The sequence below is a fragment of the Acanthopagrus latus genome, chromosome 2 (assembly GCF_904848185.1).
Source record: "Acanthopagrus latus isolate v.2019 chromosome 2, fAcaLat1.1, whole genome shotgun sequence".
NCBI lineage: Eukaryota > Metazoa > Chordata > Actinopteri > Spariformes > Sparidae > Acanthopagrus > Acanthopagrus latus.
Window position 1 is genome coordinate 17,510,613 of NC_051040.1, and position 12,253 is coordinate 17,522,865.

General features: G+C 44.3%; 1 protein-coding gene across 6 annotated transcripts in view; it reads right to left on the reverse strand.

The window, feature by feature from the left end:
- The window catches only part of gria4a (glutamate receptor, ionotropic, AMPA 4a), a 116,692-nt gene that overhangs the window by 63,388 nt on the left and 41,051 nt on the right, over positions 1 to 12,253 (reverse strand). For all 6 annotated transcript variants that reach the window (XM_037074025.1, XM_037074015.1, XM_037074044.1 and 3 more), the window contains exons 3-5: positions 4,617 to 4,856; positions 1,537 to 1,589; positions 1,151 to 1,282 (exon numbers count right to left, since the gene is read on the reverse strand). In XM_037074025.1, the coding sequence (XP_036929920.1) occupies positions 1,151 to 1,282; positions 1,537 to 1,589; positions 4,617 to 4,856 (425 nt within the window). The remainder of the gene's footprint in view (positions 1 to 1,150; positions 1,283 to 1,536; positions 1,590 to 4,616; positions 4,857 to 12,253) is intronic.

Below are 12,253 nucleotides of genomic sequence, written 5' to 3' on the forward strand. Positions count from 1 at the left end.
AGTGAGCTGAGTGGAGCCGACAGCCCACAGACACCAGTAATACAGTGAACAAACAAATAATATGGGGCTCCAAAACGGTAATGTAATACTTATGCTAATTGTTATAAAAGGTTTTGTTTTAGATAAAAAGCTCATGCTGTACTCTATGGAGTGTAATTTGAGGGGGTAAAAATGTGTCAGTGTGATTTGGTTGTTTAAGTGCTGTTAAGTCCAGGTCAGTGAAGTAATCTCAGTCATAGTAACCTCCATTAAAGCAGATGATTTAAATTGGTGCACGGTTCTCCAGGTTCCAGATCAGTGCCAGATATGAGCCAGTGCCTGTAATAAGCTAATAGTGTTTTTTTTTTTAAAACAAAAATACGTTTAGTGATGTATTGTAGCAGCCCAGTCACCAGGATGTAACAACATAACAAGGCTACCAAATGAGTCAGACCACTGGATATTTTTAAGCATGCCCGGGTATATTTTCCATCTGTTTTTGTGGCGTGAAAAGCAGGTGTTTTTTTAAGGGGACTAGCAAACATTTTCATCTCTCTGTGGTGACCAAAACTGGCTTTTATCAGTGGAAGCTGGACCATTTCCAGCCATGATCATGACAACCAGCACTGGCAATTAGTTAGGGGGAAATCGGGTCATTTCCATCCGTGATCATGGAGACCAAGCTGTCTTTTTTTTCATGGCAAGTCGGACCATTTTCCATCCATGATTGTACAGCCCAAAACAGGTAAAGCCACAATGTATTTCTAACCTTAACATTGTTTTTTTTTTTTTTTAGCCTAAACCTAAGCAGAGCAGAAACACAACATTGCAAAGAGAGAAATAGAAAATTAAACCTCAACAAACCAAAGCTGCAACACAAAGACATTATTTTATGTATGGTGGTTTTACATGCCTGACAACTGCTTCTGTAAAAGTGTGCATCATATCATTGTGGCTAAGAAAGGCGCTAACAAACTTTGTTTGGGAGGAAAAGAAAAATAAACAAAGAGACAGCTCACACAGAGCAGGGCTTCAATATCTCCTTATCTAATGCACCAAAGGAGTGATGTTGAGTTTGCTCATTTTCGACTCAGCTCCTGCCCTTTCTTGGTTTGGATGTGCATGTATGCTCCTGTTTTCGCACAGTATAACAGCATAATTGTATAATTACCTGTTCCAGGATGCTCTGCAGTCTCTCTGGCTCCAGGTCAATGACGTATTTCCTCTCCTGACGTCGGTCCAGGTCCTCTAAGAGTCGGCGGTATGCTGCCTCATTGAAGCTCTCCACACAGATAGCGCTCACCTGGATTAATGTACACGCACGCAATCAAATGATACATTTGTATGCACACAGACGCATACAGCATGTAGGAATAAGGTCATGTGTGCAAACCACAAGCAAGTTAACATTTGTGTTCGAATAGTATACAGAAACAAAACAAGTGTCTTAAAGTGTGTATATGCACTGTGTGTGTGTGTGTGTGTGTGTGTGTGTGTGTGTGTGATGTGTTTTTGGCTTGTTTCCAGGAACGTGCGTGTTTGTGTGTGTGTCCTGACCTGCCATCCGTTCTGCCCTGCTCTCTCCATAATTGCCTGCAGTATTGCATAACCTAGACAACAGCAAAGAAGAGAAGGAGAGAATTAATGCTGTACTAGGCAGAAGCCGTACTTGGGACGTGAAGTAATTGTATTTTGCAAATTTTCAGGTAGAACTTAAAGCCGAAAAAAATAAATAAAAAAAAAATCACACCAGTATGTGCAAAATCTTTTATTTTGATCTCTGCAAAACATGATAATGTCTGGTCTTCAATCATGGGGATGAAACGCTCCGTACCTCACGCAACAGTCCTCCCTTGAATGTCACTTCATCATCCGACACACGCAGCTTATCGCGACAAAGAGCTATGTGCCAAAACAACAAGACTGTCAGCTTCATTGATAGAGACATCTCAGTGAAATTAAACTTCTTATTGCGTTTTGCTTTGTAGTGAACTTTGATTCAAATGCAGCTCATCTGAGAACACACTGCCACTTATCACTTTTATAGCCGGGAACAAAACAGAGTTCCCTCTCGAACAAAAAAACGATGGAGAAGTGTTTGAATAGAGTGAATACGCCTCTCGGCATGGTGTTAGATGATTTCGGCAGTTAATATGATCTTACGAGCAGCAGGTGGTCACATCGGAGGTAATGATATCAGTATATATATCATTAAGCAGCTGTCATGATGGGACAAAACAAGTGGAATAACAGCAATGAGAAACAAGTCAATATCATAATAATAAGCCCTTGTCCTAATGGCATACAGCTAATGTATTTTTTATCGTAATGAGCATTGTTCTCGCCAAAACCTCGAATTATGTCTGCTCTCAGCTAAAGTGGGAAAAATGACAACGAAAATACCTCCCAGAGTCACGGTCTCGCAGTGCCTCGCAAGTCACAAAGAAAATGTATGTACGCAACGACACCGAGTGACACACACGCCGCAGTGCAACAGAGCCAACTGTTACCCTGTTTTATCTCCACTCTTGTGGAGGCAGCTATTTCCTGCTTGAGTTGAAACAAAAAGCACCTCTGAAGCCTCAGTAATCACGGTGTGTGTGTGTGTGTGTGTGTGTGTTACTGCAGTGAAGTGGAGTTTGTCCTCACATGTCATGTGTGAGGAAGCGTGTGCCCCTTTCCAGCCTCGACAGTAATACTGTGTGATGAGTGTGTCCGTTTCCTAAATGAATGCCTGTGTGTGTTATAGGTTACACTCGTCCGTGAACTGTTTATGTTTATGGGTTTAACTTGTATTAATGTAATGCCACGCGCGGCCGCACGTACATTCATCTACTGTGTGTGAATTTATGCGTGTGTCGGCGCGAGCGTGTGTGTGTGCGCGCGCGCATGCTTTTGCTTGGCTTTGTGTGCAGGTTTGCGCGTACATGTGTGCGAGTGTGTGTCTGCAGGCTGTCTGTGGAGCAGAGCAGAGCAGGGAGCGTAAAACAGATCGCAGCGTTACTGCCCATTTTCCAGCACATTACCGGCAGCAGGGCCTGATGGGAGCCTATAATGAAGGACCCTGCCTTGGCCTAGTCAAGGGTGAGCACAGCCCAAACTCTACGCATCCATCCTCCGCTCTATCCCCCCTCTCCTCCTGTTATACGCTACTGTATATCCCCAGAGGCTTGTGATCCTGCCCGTCCCCTTGCTTCGCCTCCCACCCACCTCTGCTTTCTCACCTTGTATGCCTCCTCCTCCCTTTGTTTCCTCCATCCCTCCTCTTTCCCCGCTGCTCAACCAGCTCCACTCACCTCACCTGACTCGCCCGCCTCCCCTCTACCCTCCTCTTCCTCCCCTTCCGGGTACTAACTCAGACAACCTGGACCAGAGGGAGGTTGGCAGAGGCACAGACAGAGCACAAACACACACACACACACACACACACACACAGACATACACACACTGCGCGGCTCGCTGCTTCTCTAACACGCCGCTATACCGTGGTCTGGGGACTCTGCGTCATGTTTGACCTGTGTTTCTCTCCCTGTGGCAGGGAATTAGTCTGTGTGTGTGTGTGTGTGTGCGAGAGAGAGATAACGTGCTAAGCATTCCCATGACAGTGGTTCGGGGGGCCGAGGGCGTCAGCTGTGCCTGCCCTGCTAACTTATGTGTGCTGCATGATGGGATGTTTGAATTAAAAGCAGGTGAACGCTGGGAGAGTCGACGCCGAAACCCCAGCTTCTAACCCCACCCTCGTCTCTGCAGCTGTATCCTCTCATCAGCGGAAAGTCGATCCAGTGGCACAAGCTTTTGTTCTTTCTCCGCACAAGAAAAACAAGACTCAATTTGGGAGTCAAATTAAGGGCCAAAATTAATCTCAGGCAAATAGACTTTTAGAGATATGATTATAATTTGATGATATTTTTCTCAGTGTGGCATGCCCAAACTGAACACAAATTAAAAGGGAATTCTTCATGCAAAGAAAAAAAAAGCACGTTTGGAAGGGGACTCATTTGGAAATCTATTTTTGATCTTCTCTAACTGAGTTTTTAAATTCAAGCCCAGATAAAGAATCTACCCAGCGAGCTCTAGTTATCGCCGCAGAGCGCACGAACCTCCGGTGGTGCCGTAAGGACGCGATGCTGCTCCAGTCGCAGTTAGTTAGACAGCTCTGTTATACAGTGAAAACAGACTTTAATCCTGTTACTTTCCCCCAAATCCCTCTCTGACCTTTCTCTTTGAAACCAGCACGGAAGGAGCGTAGAGTACAGACAAGGGCCGGGCTGTAAGACCATGTCTCGGTTACGACAAAACAAGCGGTTCCGTACTGCAGCACTTTGATGGAGGAATTTAACTTTGATGGAGGAGATTAGCATACACTTTAACTCCCTCCAGTTGTGCAGTTCCCTCCCCCAGTCCCTGAACCCTGTGACTAACCATGACTAATGCCTATTTTTATTATTATTTTTTTAATCTTGCAACAGTAACCATCAACTTCAAGGTCCAACAAAAAGAACAAGTGAATCATTGATTTCCCCTGGACGTTTGAACCTCTTCGAAATGGAAACCCTTTCAAAACCCTGAAAAATAAATCTGACGGAAGAACATTTAAGGCGTGAACCTTGTTAACGTATCGGCCGCTGTGCATTTACCTCTGTCCGTGTCGTAAAGGAAGACAAATCGGCTCCAGTCGTAGTGGTCCAGCAGTGACAGCAAAGCCCCTCTGATGGACGGCCGGAGCTGCAGGGTGAACTGGCCCTCGCCTTCAGTGGGGAAGCTGGGCGTCACGAGGCTGATGTGCAGGGCCCCACAGAACGACGTCAGCGTGTTCACCGAGCGCTTGTCATAAAGGCCAAAGATGGCGAAGACCCCTCTCGAATACTGAGAACAGACTGACGTGAGGAGGGAAGAGGAGGGATGGGGTGTTTAGGGATAGAGGGTCCCAGATGGAAGAGGAGGGGGGGAAAAAAAGAGGAAAACATATCAGTGAGATTGTTTTTAAAGCGCTTTGCAATAATCTGACAAATGATGGAGAAGTAAAAAGAGAGCAAATAAGGGAACGGGGCAGAGAGAGACACACGCTTCTTAATTAAATTCCCACTGAGGAATCTGGTTACACATTTGAAGCATTTTAATGAGCGACAGCTTCAGCTTGTGTCAGCTATAGATTCTCGCCGCTAATTAGACCCACAAACTGTGCTCTTTGAGTGTCAGCATCCATAAATGCAACGCAAACCCAGTGAAACTGACACATATCTTTTTTCAAGGGAGTCTTGTTGAGTTTCCTCCAGACTTTTTAATTTTATCCCGAACAACACATCACATTTAGGGCACTTAAAGGGCAAAATCCTCGTCTGCCACATCATTACATGTAAATGTAATCACGAAGTATAAGCACACACATTGGCTCGCACGTTGGTGGAGTGAATCCGACTGCCGTACAAGCCCCTGGCCAGCAATTTTAGAATTTTTCCGACTGGCACAAAATCATTCCCACTAGCCAAAACTGGCATGGCTACTTATACAGTTGTTAAGGAAATTACAGTCAAATAATCCCACCTGCTTAGAGCTGAACATCCTTGAGATCCGTCTGTGCAAGCACACACTCACACACAGATACACACACATACACGTACGCGCGCGGCAGCAGATATAAAAACCCTTGACCGAGCCGCGAGCTCACTTCAAATGTGAACTCATTTTCCACTACAACACTGCAACTCAGTCTTCAAAACCCCCCGAAGCTTTCAACCATGACAGAAAGAGTGAAAAAGCACTGACGTCCTCCGCTATCTCGCTTCCACAAAAATCTCTCCCCCGCTTCGTTTTTTGTCGTTCATCCGTGCACCTCGAAGGGAAAGTGTGTTTGAACAACATAAAAAAAAAAAAAAAAGTGACGAGTGGTGCATATTCTGACAAATCAACCAAAGATGTGCTTCACTGTCTAGGGATTGACTGGAATTGTGTGTTGACTCAGTTTTTTTTTTTTTTTTTTTTTTTTTTGCAGTTTTTGATGCTCCTCTTTGTCTGCCCCCTTTCTCTCAGTCATCCTCTTATTTCGTCCTCTCCTTTCTCTCTTCAGCCCCATTCATCCTTTTCAGCCGGATTCTTTCAGGCTGGTGTGCTTTGAGCTCGAGCTCTGTCCTGCGTCATAATTCACCCTCCGCCCTGTAATACGTCACACTGGAGTAAACTGTGAGGCAGCAGGAACTGCAGACTTTGCTTTTGGCAACAACCGGCCATCACTCTGTAACCTTTTCTCTCTTTCCCCCTGCTCTTGATCTCCTCGTGCATCAATACACGCGGTACCTTCTCCGCTCTCTCCCGTTTTTTTTCCGAGGCGGACGCTGCATCAATCCTCTCTATTTCAGCTTCCAACATCCACTTTCCTTCATCTCCTTTCTCCCTCCCTGACTGCCTCCTTTTTTCTGTTCCTCCCTCTCTCCCTCCTCCTGGGACTCAGAGTAATTCCATTATCAGCTATAAGCCTCAGTGGGGGTAAACACTGAGGGAGATGCAGCTTTGACGGCTTGGCTTGTGGCAATTAAACAAAGCCGAGGCCCCTGCACCCAGGAGGCGATAAGGCAGGGATTTATCCTCTGATTATGACAGGAGCTAAATGTCTTCAATTCAGAGAACTAGCATACTACTTACTTAGCATGCGTCATTCAGCAGGAGCTGAGTCACGGCGTCCTCAAAGTTGACAGACTTAGTGTCTTCCGAGACGATTTTGATGGCATTTCCAGCTTTTACTTTACACTTCAGGGCCCATAACATCATGGAAGATGGTTACAGGGATGGGAACACGTGTGATAAATTACTAAATGATGGGTGCTACATCTTAGTCAGGCACCAGCACCTGGAACCCACAACGATGTTCATGTTTAATCACCGAAGCTGGCTTCGTAAGTGCTCAGAAGATGAGGGCAAAATGTTTAATCTAAAAACAGCCGAACGACGAGGATCGAAGCAAACGAGACAGACTGGCATGATGCGTGCAAATATTCAGATTGAAACAGGCGCTCAAGAGTTCAGTCGTGGTGGCAGCTCGCTGATGAAAAATGGCTTTTGGCTGAGCGGAATGACGTCCTCACGCTGTCTAAGGACAAAAGAGAAGCAACATACAATTGAATTTCTTTGACGGCAGTGTCATGGCAAATCCCATTCCCCTGCTTCACATAAATCTGTGTTTTCTGTTATCAGCTGTTTTGGGGATCGGAGCATGAATAGAAAAGCAGAAGAACAAACAGAAAGCATTGCACACATGAACTGACATACATTGTGACGGACGAGTAGAGGTTGGCCAATAGGACGATTCACAGACGAAATGGCTCCGGTGGCGGCGCGGTCAATGTATACCGGGGATAATACTGTGTATATTCCAGTGAAAGTTATCTTATATAGTACATAAAATGGCTTTAATCGTAAATTACAAGCATGGCAATGTTCTAGTACAACTCATTAATGCATAAGAGTGAATGCTGCTTTCTTTGTTTTGCTAGCTTTCTTAGCTTCAAAGCGCCACTGAGCAGCTTTCTGCAGGAATGAACAGAGCGCCGTCTGCAGCACTGTATTCAGGTTTATCGATACGTCCTCGGTCAGGGCAGGCCACGTCGGCTACTAGCCAAAACGCTGAAGGATGGAGGACGAGGGAGAGAGGCAGAGTATGTCTTAGTGAGACTGTCTCAGCCAAACATGCAAAGAGCACTGTGCGCCGTTGAAGCAGAAAAGACAATGTATATCTCATCGAGGCATCTAATGCAGCAGCAAAGCAATGTGAAAATGTGAAATGTGAAACACCGCTGCTGGAATTGAGGTGTGTACGGCGAGCGATGCAGCATGCACTCCAAATAAAGATAAAGAGAAACAAGAGAAACAAGATTTCAGAGCAGGACACCATTGTTGAGAAACAGTATCTAAAAAGCAGGAAATGTCACCAATGTCATGTAAAGGTAATGCAGTAATATAACAAGTACCATAACTAATTACTTTGATGCTTAGTAAAGAGTAATATTATTGCCTTTTAACCAAGTGATATATAAAGAGTAACTTATAACACTTGTAACAAGTAACTTTCCCCAAACTGCTCTTTCATCGTTTAAGTAATCAACTGGTTAGTTGGCTATCACCTTCTCCTGATCCAAACCATCATTATTATAACAACCTTTAAAAAAAATCTACTATCACTCCACCACTGGACTGGAGTGCTGCTCTCATGCCAACTGATGCCCAAAACCACCGGCCTAGATTTGCTTTATGACATCACTGCCTGCTAATGTTATTTTTCTTCCTCCACCTCCTGGGTCTCCATCGAAACGTAAAGGAAATATTGATAGCCGTGATCCCAAACCGCTCTACTTTTAAACAATGAGACATCTGCAGCCCTTCACTCAGAGATCATAGCAAAAAAAAAAAAAAAAAAGTGTGTCTCATTCTTCATTCATCCACTCTCTTTCTTCTCCCCTGTCTTCTGCCACCTCGCTCCCTTATTCTCCTATTCTCTATCTACTGCTTCTGATCCAGGCTTTGACTCACTCATCCTTTTCTTTTTCCCCTTGTTTCCCTTTTCTGATGTATGTCTCCATGGGCTTGTTTATCTGCAACTCCCTCCACCACCACCACCACCACCATCAGCACCACCACCCGCACCTCCGCCGCAAGGCTGGAATGTGCCAGACAGTGGCGTCATTGTAATAAAATGTGTGCTAAGCTTGCTTCATAAAGCTTTAATGAGAGGAGGGGACCAGCGGCACGGTGCATCATCACCACAGTAAAAGCATCGGACACAATAGGTCCCCCGGGACTTTCTCTACCTCTACTTCTCATTGCCCCCCACCCCACTGCCTTGTTCTCCCAGCATCTCCATATGTTCGATTTTTTTTTTTCTTTTTCCGCCTGTACAATCTCCCGTCAATTTCTGCTTCTTAATAGCTCGCTCTGTCTGTAAAAAATGTCTCCCCTTTTTCTCCCCCTGTGCGGACCTCTCTATAAATCTCCCCCAAAATGTTCCTCCTTTATCTGCATTACTCTGCACCGTATATCAAGCCTCAGCATCCCCGCGTCGTCTTCCGCAGCCATCCCCTCTGATTCATTACGTTTGTGTCTCTGTGCATTTAGAAAAGCCCTCTCCATCATGGGCCTATCCTGCACATCACTTCATTTCTTGTTTTGTTTTTTCCACATTTAAATGTATCCAATTTGCATAACGGGGGAGAAAATGTATTGCCTAGGCAGTACGACACTTTACGGACTAACATCTCAGCTCTCTTTGCTTTTCCTGGTGTTGTTATCTGTGTGTTTTGCACTATACCCATATTTCTCCCCCCCCCCCTTCCCATCCCTCCCTCCCTCCTTCTATACCTCTCTTGGCACAGCGGGCCACTTGTTTGTATTTCAGATGACAGCAAGAACAGATGCTCGCAGATAAACCCGCTACTGATTTTCACTGTCACTGCACTACAGCGCCACATAAAAAGCAACACACACACACACACACACACACACACTCACACACACCTCATACATCGTATCGTACAACTTTCTTACTTTTTCTCTCCTGATGCTGCGGTCGCTTCCCACCGATTAGTCTGAGCAACAACCGCCTAGCTGCAGAGAGATTCTCTGGACAGCCACAGAAACACTGCAGTGATTCTGGGAGCTTTCATTACCTTTAGGTAAAGGGCAAGATGCGCACCTGAGTAAATGAGGAGTACAAGCTAGTTTAAAAGCCATATTGTGTGTTTTTCCTGGCATTGCCTGGGCTTACCTACAGTGCAGCACAGTGACACCTACAGTGTGAGGGGAAGATAATGCCAATGATAAGCCTTTATGGGCTGTATAATTAGAGAGAAATCCACCGCCCAGTGCTTTACACTGGCATTTCACATCCTGGCCATTTACAGTCGTATGCTCGAGGGAGGAAAGCCCCTGTTTCTATTGTGTTTCAGCGCTGCATGACTTCTTTATACAGAGGAAAGCAAAAGAGTGGAGCATCCTGCGGCAACCGGCAGAGTTTTTCTAACATGTCTGAGGCTCTTAATCCAGACTGACACAACTGGTTCATCATGTAGAATAAATTAACACTCGTGATCAGTTAACATACTGGAGAAGGGGTGATTATGAAGTGCAAAGAAGAAGCTAGTTTGGAGAAGTTGTTTTGCAGCCGTTGATTGAAGTGAGAGGAATGGTGTTGCATGAGGTAATCCCGTATTGAAGTTCAGCTTGGGTCTCAAAGGTTTTGTAGGTACGTTGATGAACCGTTACAAATCATTTTCATCCCGGTTTTTATGGAGGCAACATTTTCAAAATAATTATATCAACCGACTAAATGGGAAATGTTTGCCGCTAACATCAGCGAACTTCATAATCAGAGGATGTGTTCAGCCAAAAAAAGGACTTTGTTTTTTTCTTGAAGACCTGGATGTTTCCTTAACCTTAACCAAGCAGTGTGAGGGCTGAAATACAATCATGAAATAAGTTCTTCGAATGTTTGTTTAGTTGCCATGAGTAAATATCATAAGATAGTTTGGCTGAAAACAATAAAATGATCATGTTCTCCGTGAAACATTTTTGGAACTTCACAGCGAAAAACAGCATTGCGGTGTTCTGAGGTAGATAGGAACTTTTGAAAAAAAAACATGACATTGCTCCACATAGCTTGTCCGGTGTAATCCAAGTCTTCAGAAGCCCAGAGATCCCAAATTGATTATTAAAACAGGTTATTCACACCCTTTTAAAGTGGAAATCTTGACTGTCGCTGCTGAGATGAGCGTCACATCCAGTCCAAATTGGGTGCACACACTTGACAGCACGTCAAGGGCGTAAATAACATCTTTCTCGTCAGACGATCTTTCATGGAAATCCACATCTACTTCACTTGTTTCGGAGAATGCTGCAATGCAGCAGTGAACTACGAAACTCTGCCTGACTTTCTATCTGCACTGGGGTGAATAATGACTGAATTTTCATTTTCGGATGAATTCTTCCCGCAAGTGCCAGATGCATTTCCTCTTTTTAAAAACTCAAACAAGCATATTTTTCTCCAAAATGTGATTGTTGTGACTAATTAGTGTTTTACACTTCATTTACAGAAGGTTGACAGAAGCCTTAACTGGTTTTGAAGTGAATTACATTACTAAAATATCTCAAAGCCAGCTCTAACATAATCATAACTAGTACTTTTGTGTCAGTACCTTCCCATAAAATTTAGGGGGAGGACCATTTGTTGAAGTAAGCCTCAGCCTCTCAAATGCCTGTGCAAGCCGCTGGCTCTCTGGGTAGCATTAGTGTGTTGAACAGTCAATGAAGAAGAATAGGTGATTTCATGGCATAGCTCTCGCTCGGTGGATTGCACTTGCATGCTGGGCAACGCTGGCTACTTTTCTCAATGTTTGATAACCGCTCTCAGCGCTCAAAACCAGGGGCTTTGTAAAAACAGACCCGAGAGAGGGAATGGAACATTGTACATGTAATTCATGCCTCTGTGTTTTGAACATCGATTCAGTGACTGAATGCTGTGAGGGACCCAATAATATTATGTAAAACTGTGACTGCATTGTCTAGAAAACATGCCATTTTTACAGGAGAGGTTTTCTCTGTGGTGAGAATGAAAGAGTACTTTTACTCTGACAGGGGCAGCACAGCTCTGTTAAAGAGGAGGATTATAAAGACAAGACAGGAGACAAAGGCTGGAGATCAATAGTATCTGGCAGAGAGCACAGTCACCGTATGGATTTCATATTTGTTCCTCTACACTACAACATAGATCATGGCACAATGGAGCAACTTCTCCAACAAAACAAAACAAAAAAAAAGACACAGTGACTCAGACGTCAGAGGGAGTTTCATCAGAACGAGCTCAGTAAAATAACATGACCTGGTGATTTGATATACGTGCAGAGGTAAAAACGTCCATACAAATGACAACATTAAAGTCAGTCCTGATTGTTTTTTCAATGCCTTATGAGAAACCCTCCATTCGATCCATCCCCAGATAAACATGGATTATATTTAACCCAGACAACAACTTCTCATCCACCCTAAGCAACAATGTCATGATGACAAGCTAAAAGCCTGGGAATCAATGTTCTTCGAGGGAGAGCGCGCTTGGAGATTTTATGCAACATAAAAATGAGAAGGCAGCAGGGGAACTCTCTAAGCAGTGACCAGCTATTTTCAGCCGAGGATGCCAAAACAAACAAAGAGTTATAAATGACTTCTGGAGGATCAAATAGTTCTATACTGAATTAAGGCCGTTGTTTGTTTCAGGTGATGATACTGAAGTACTGTA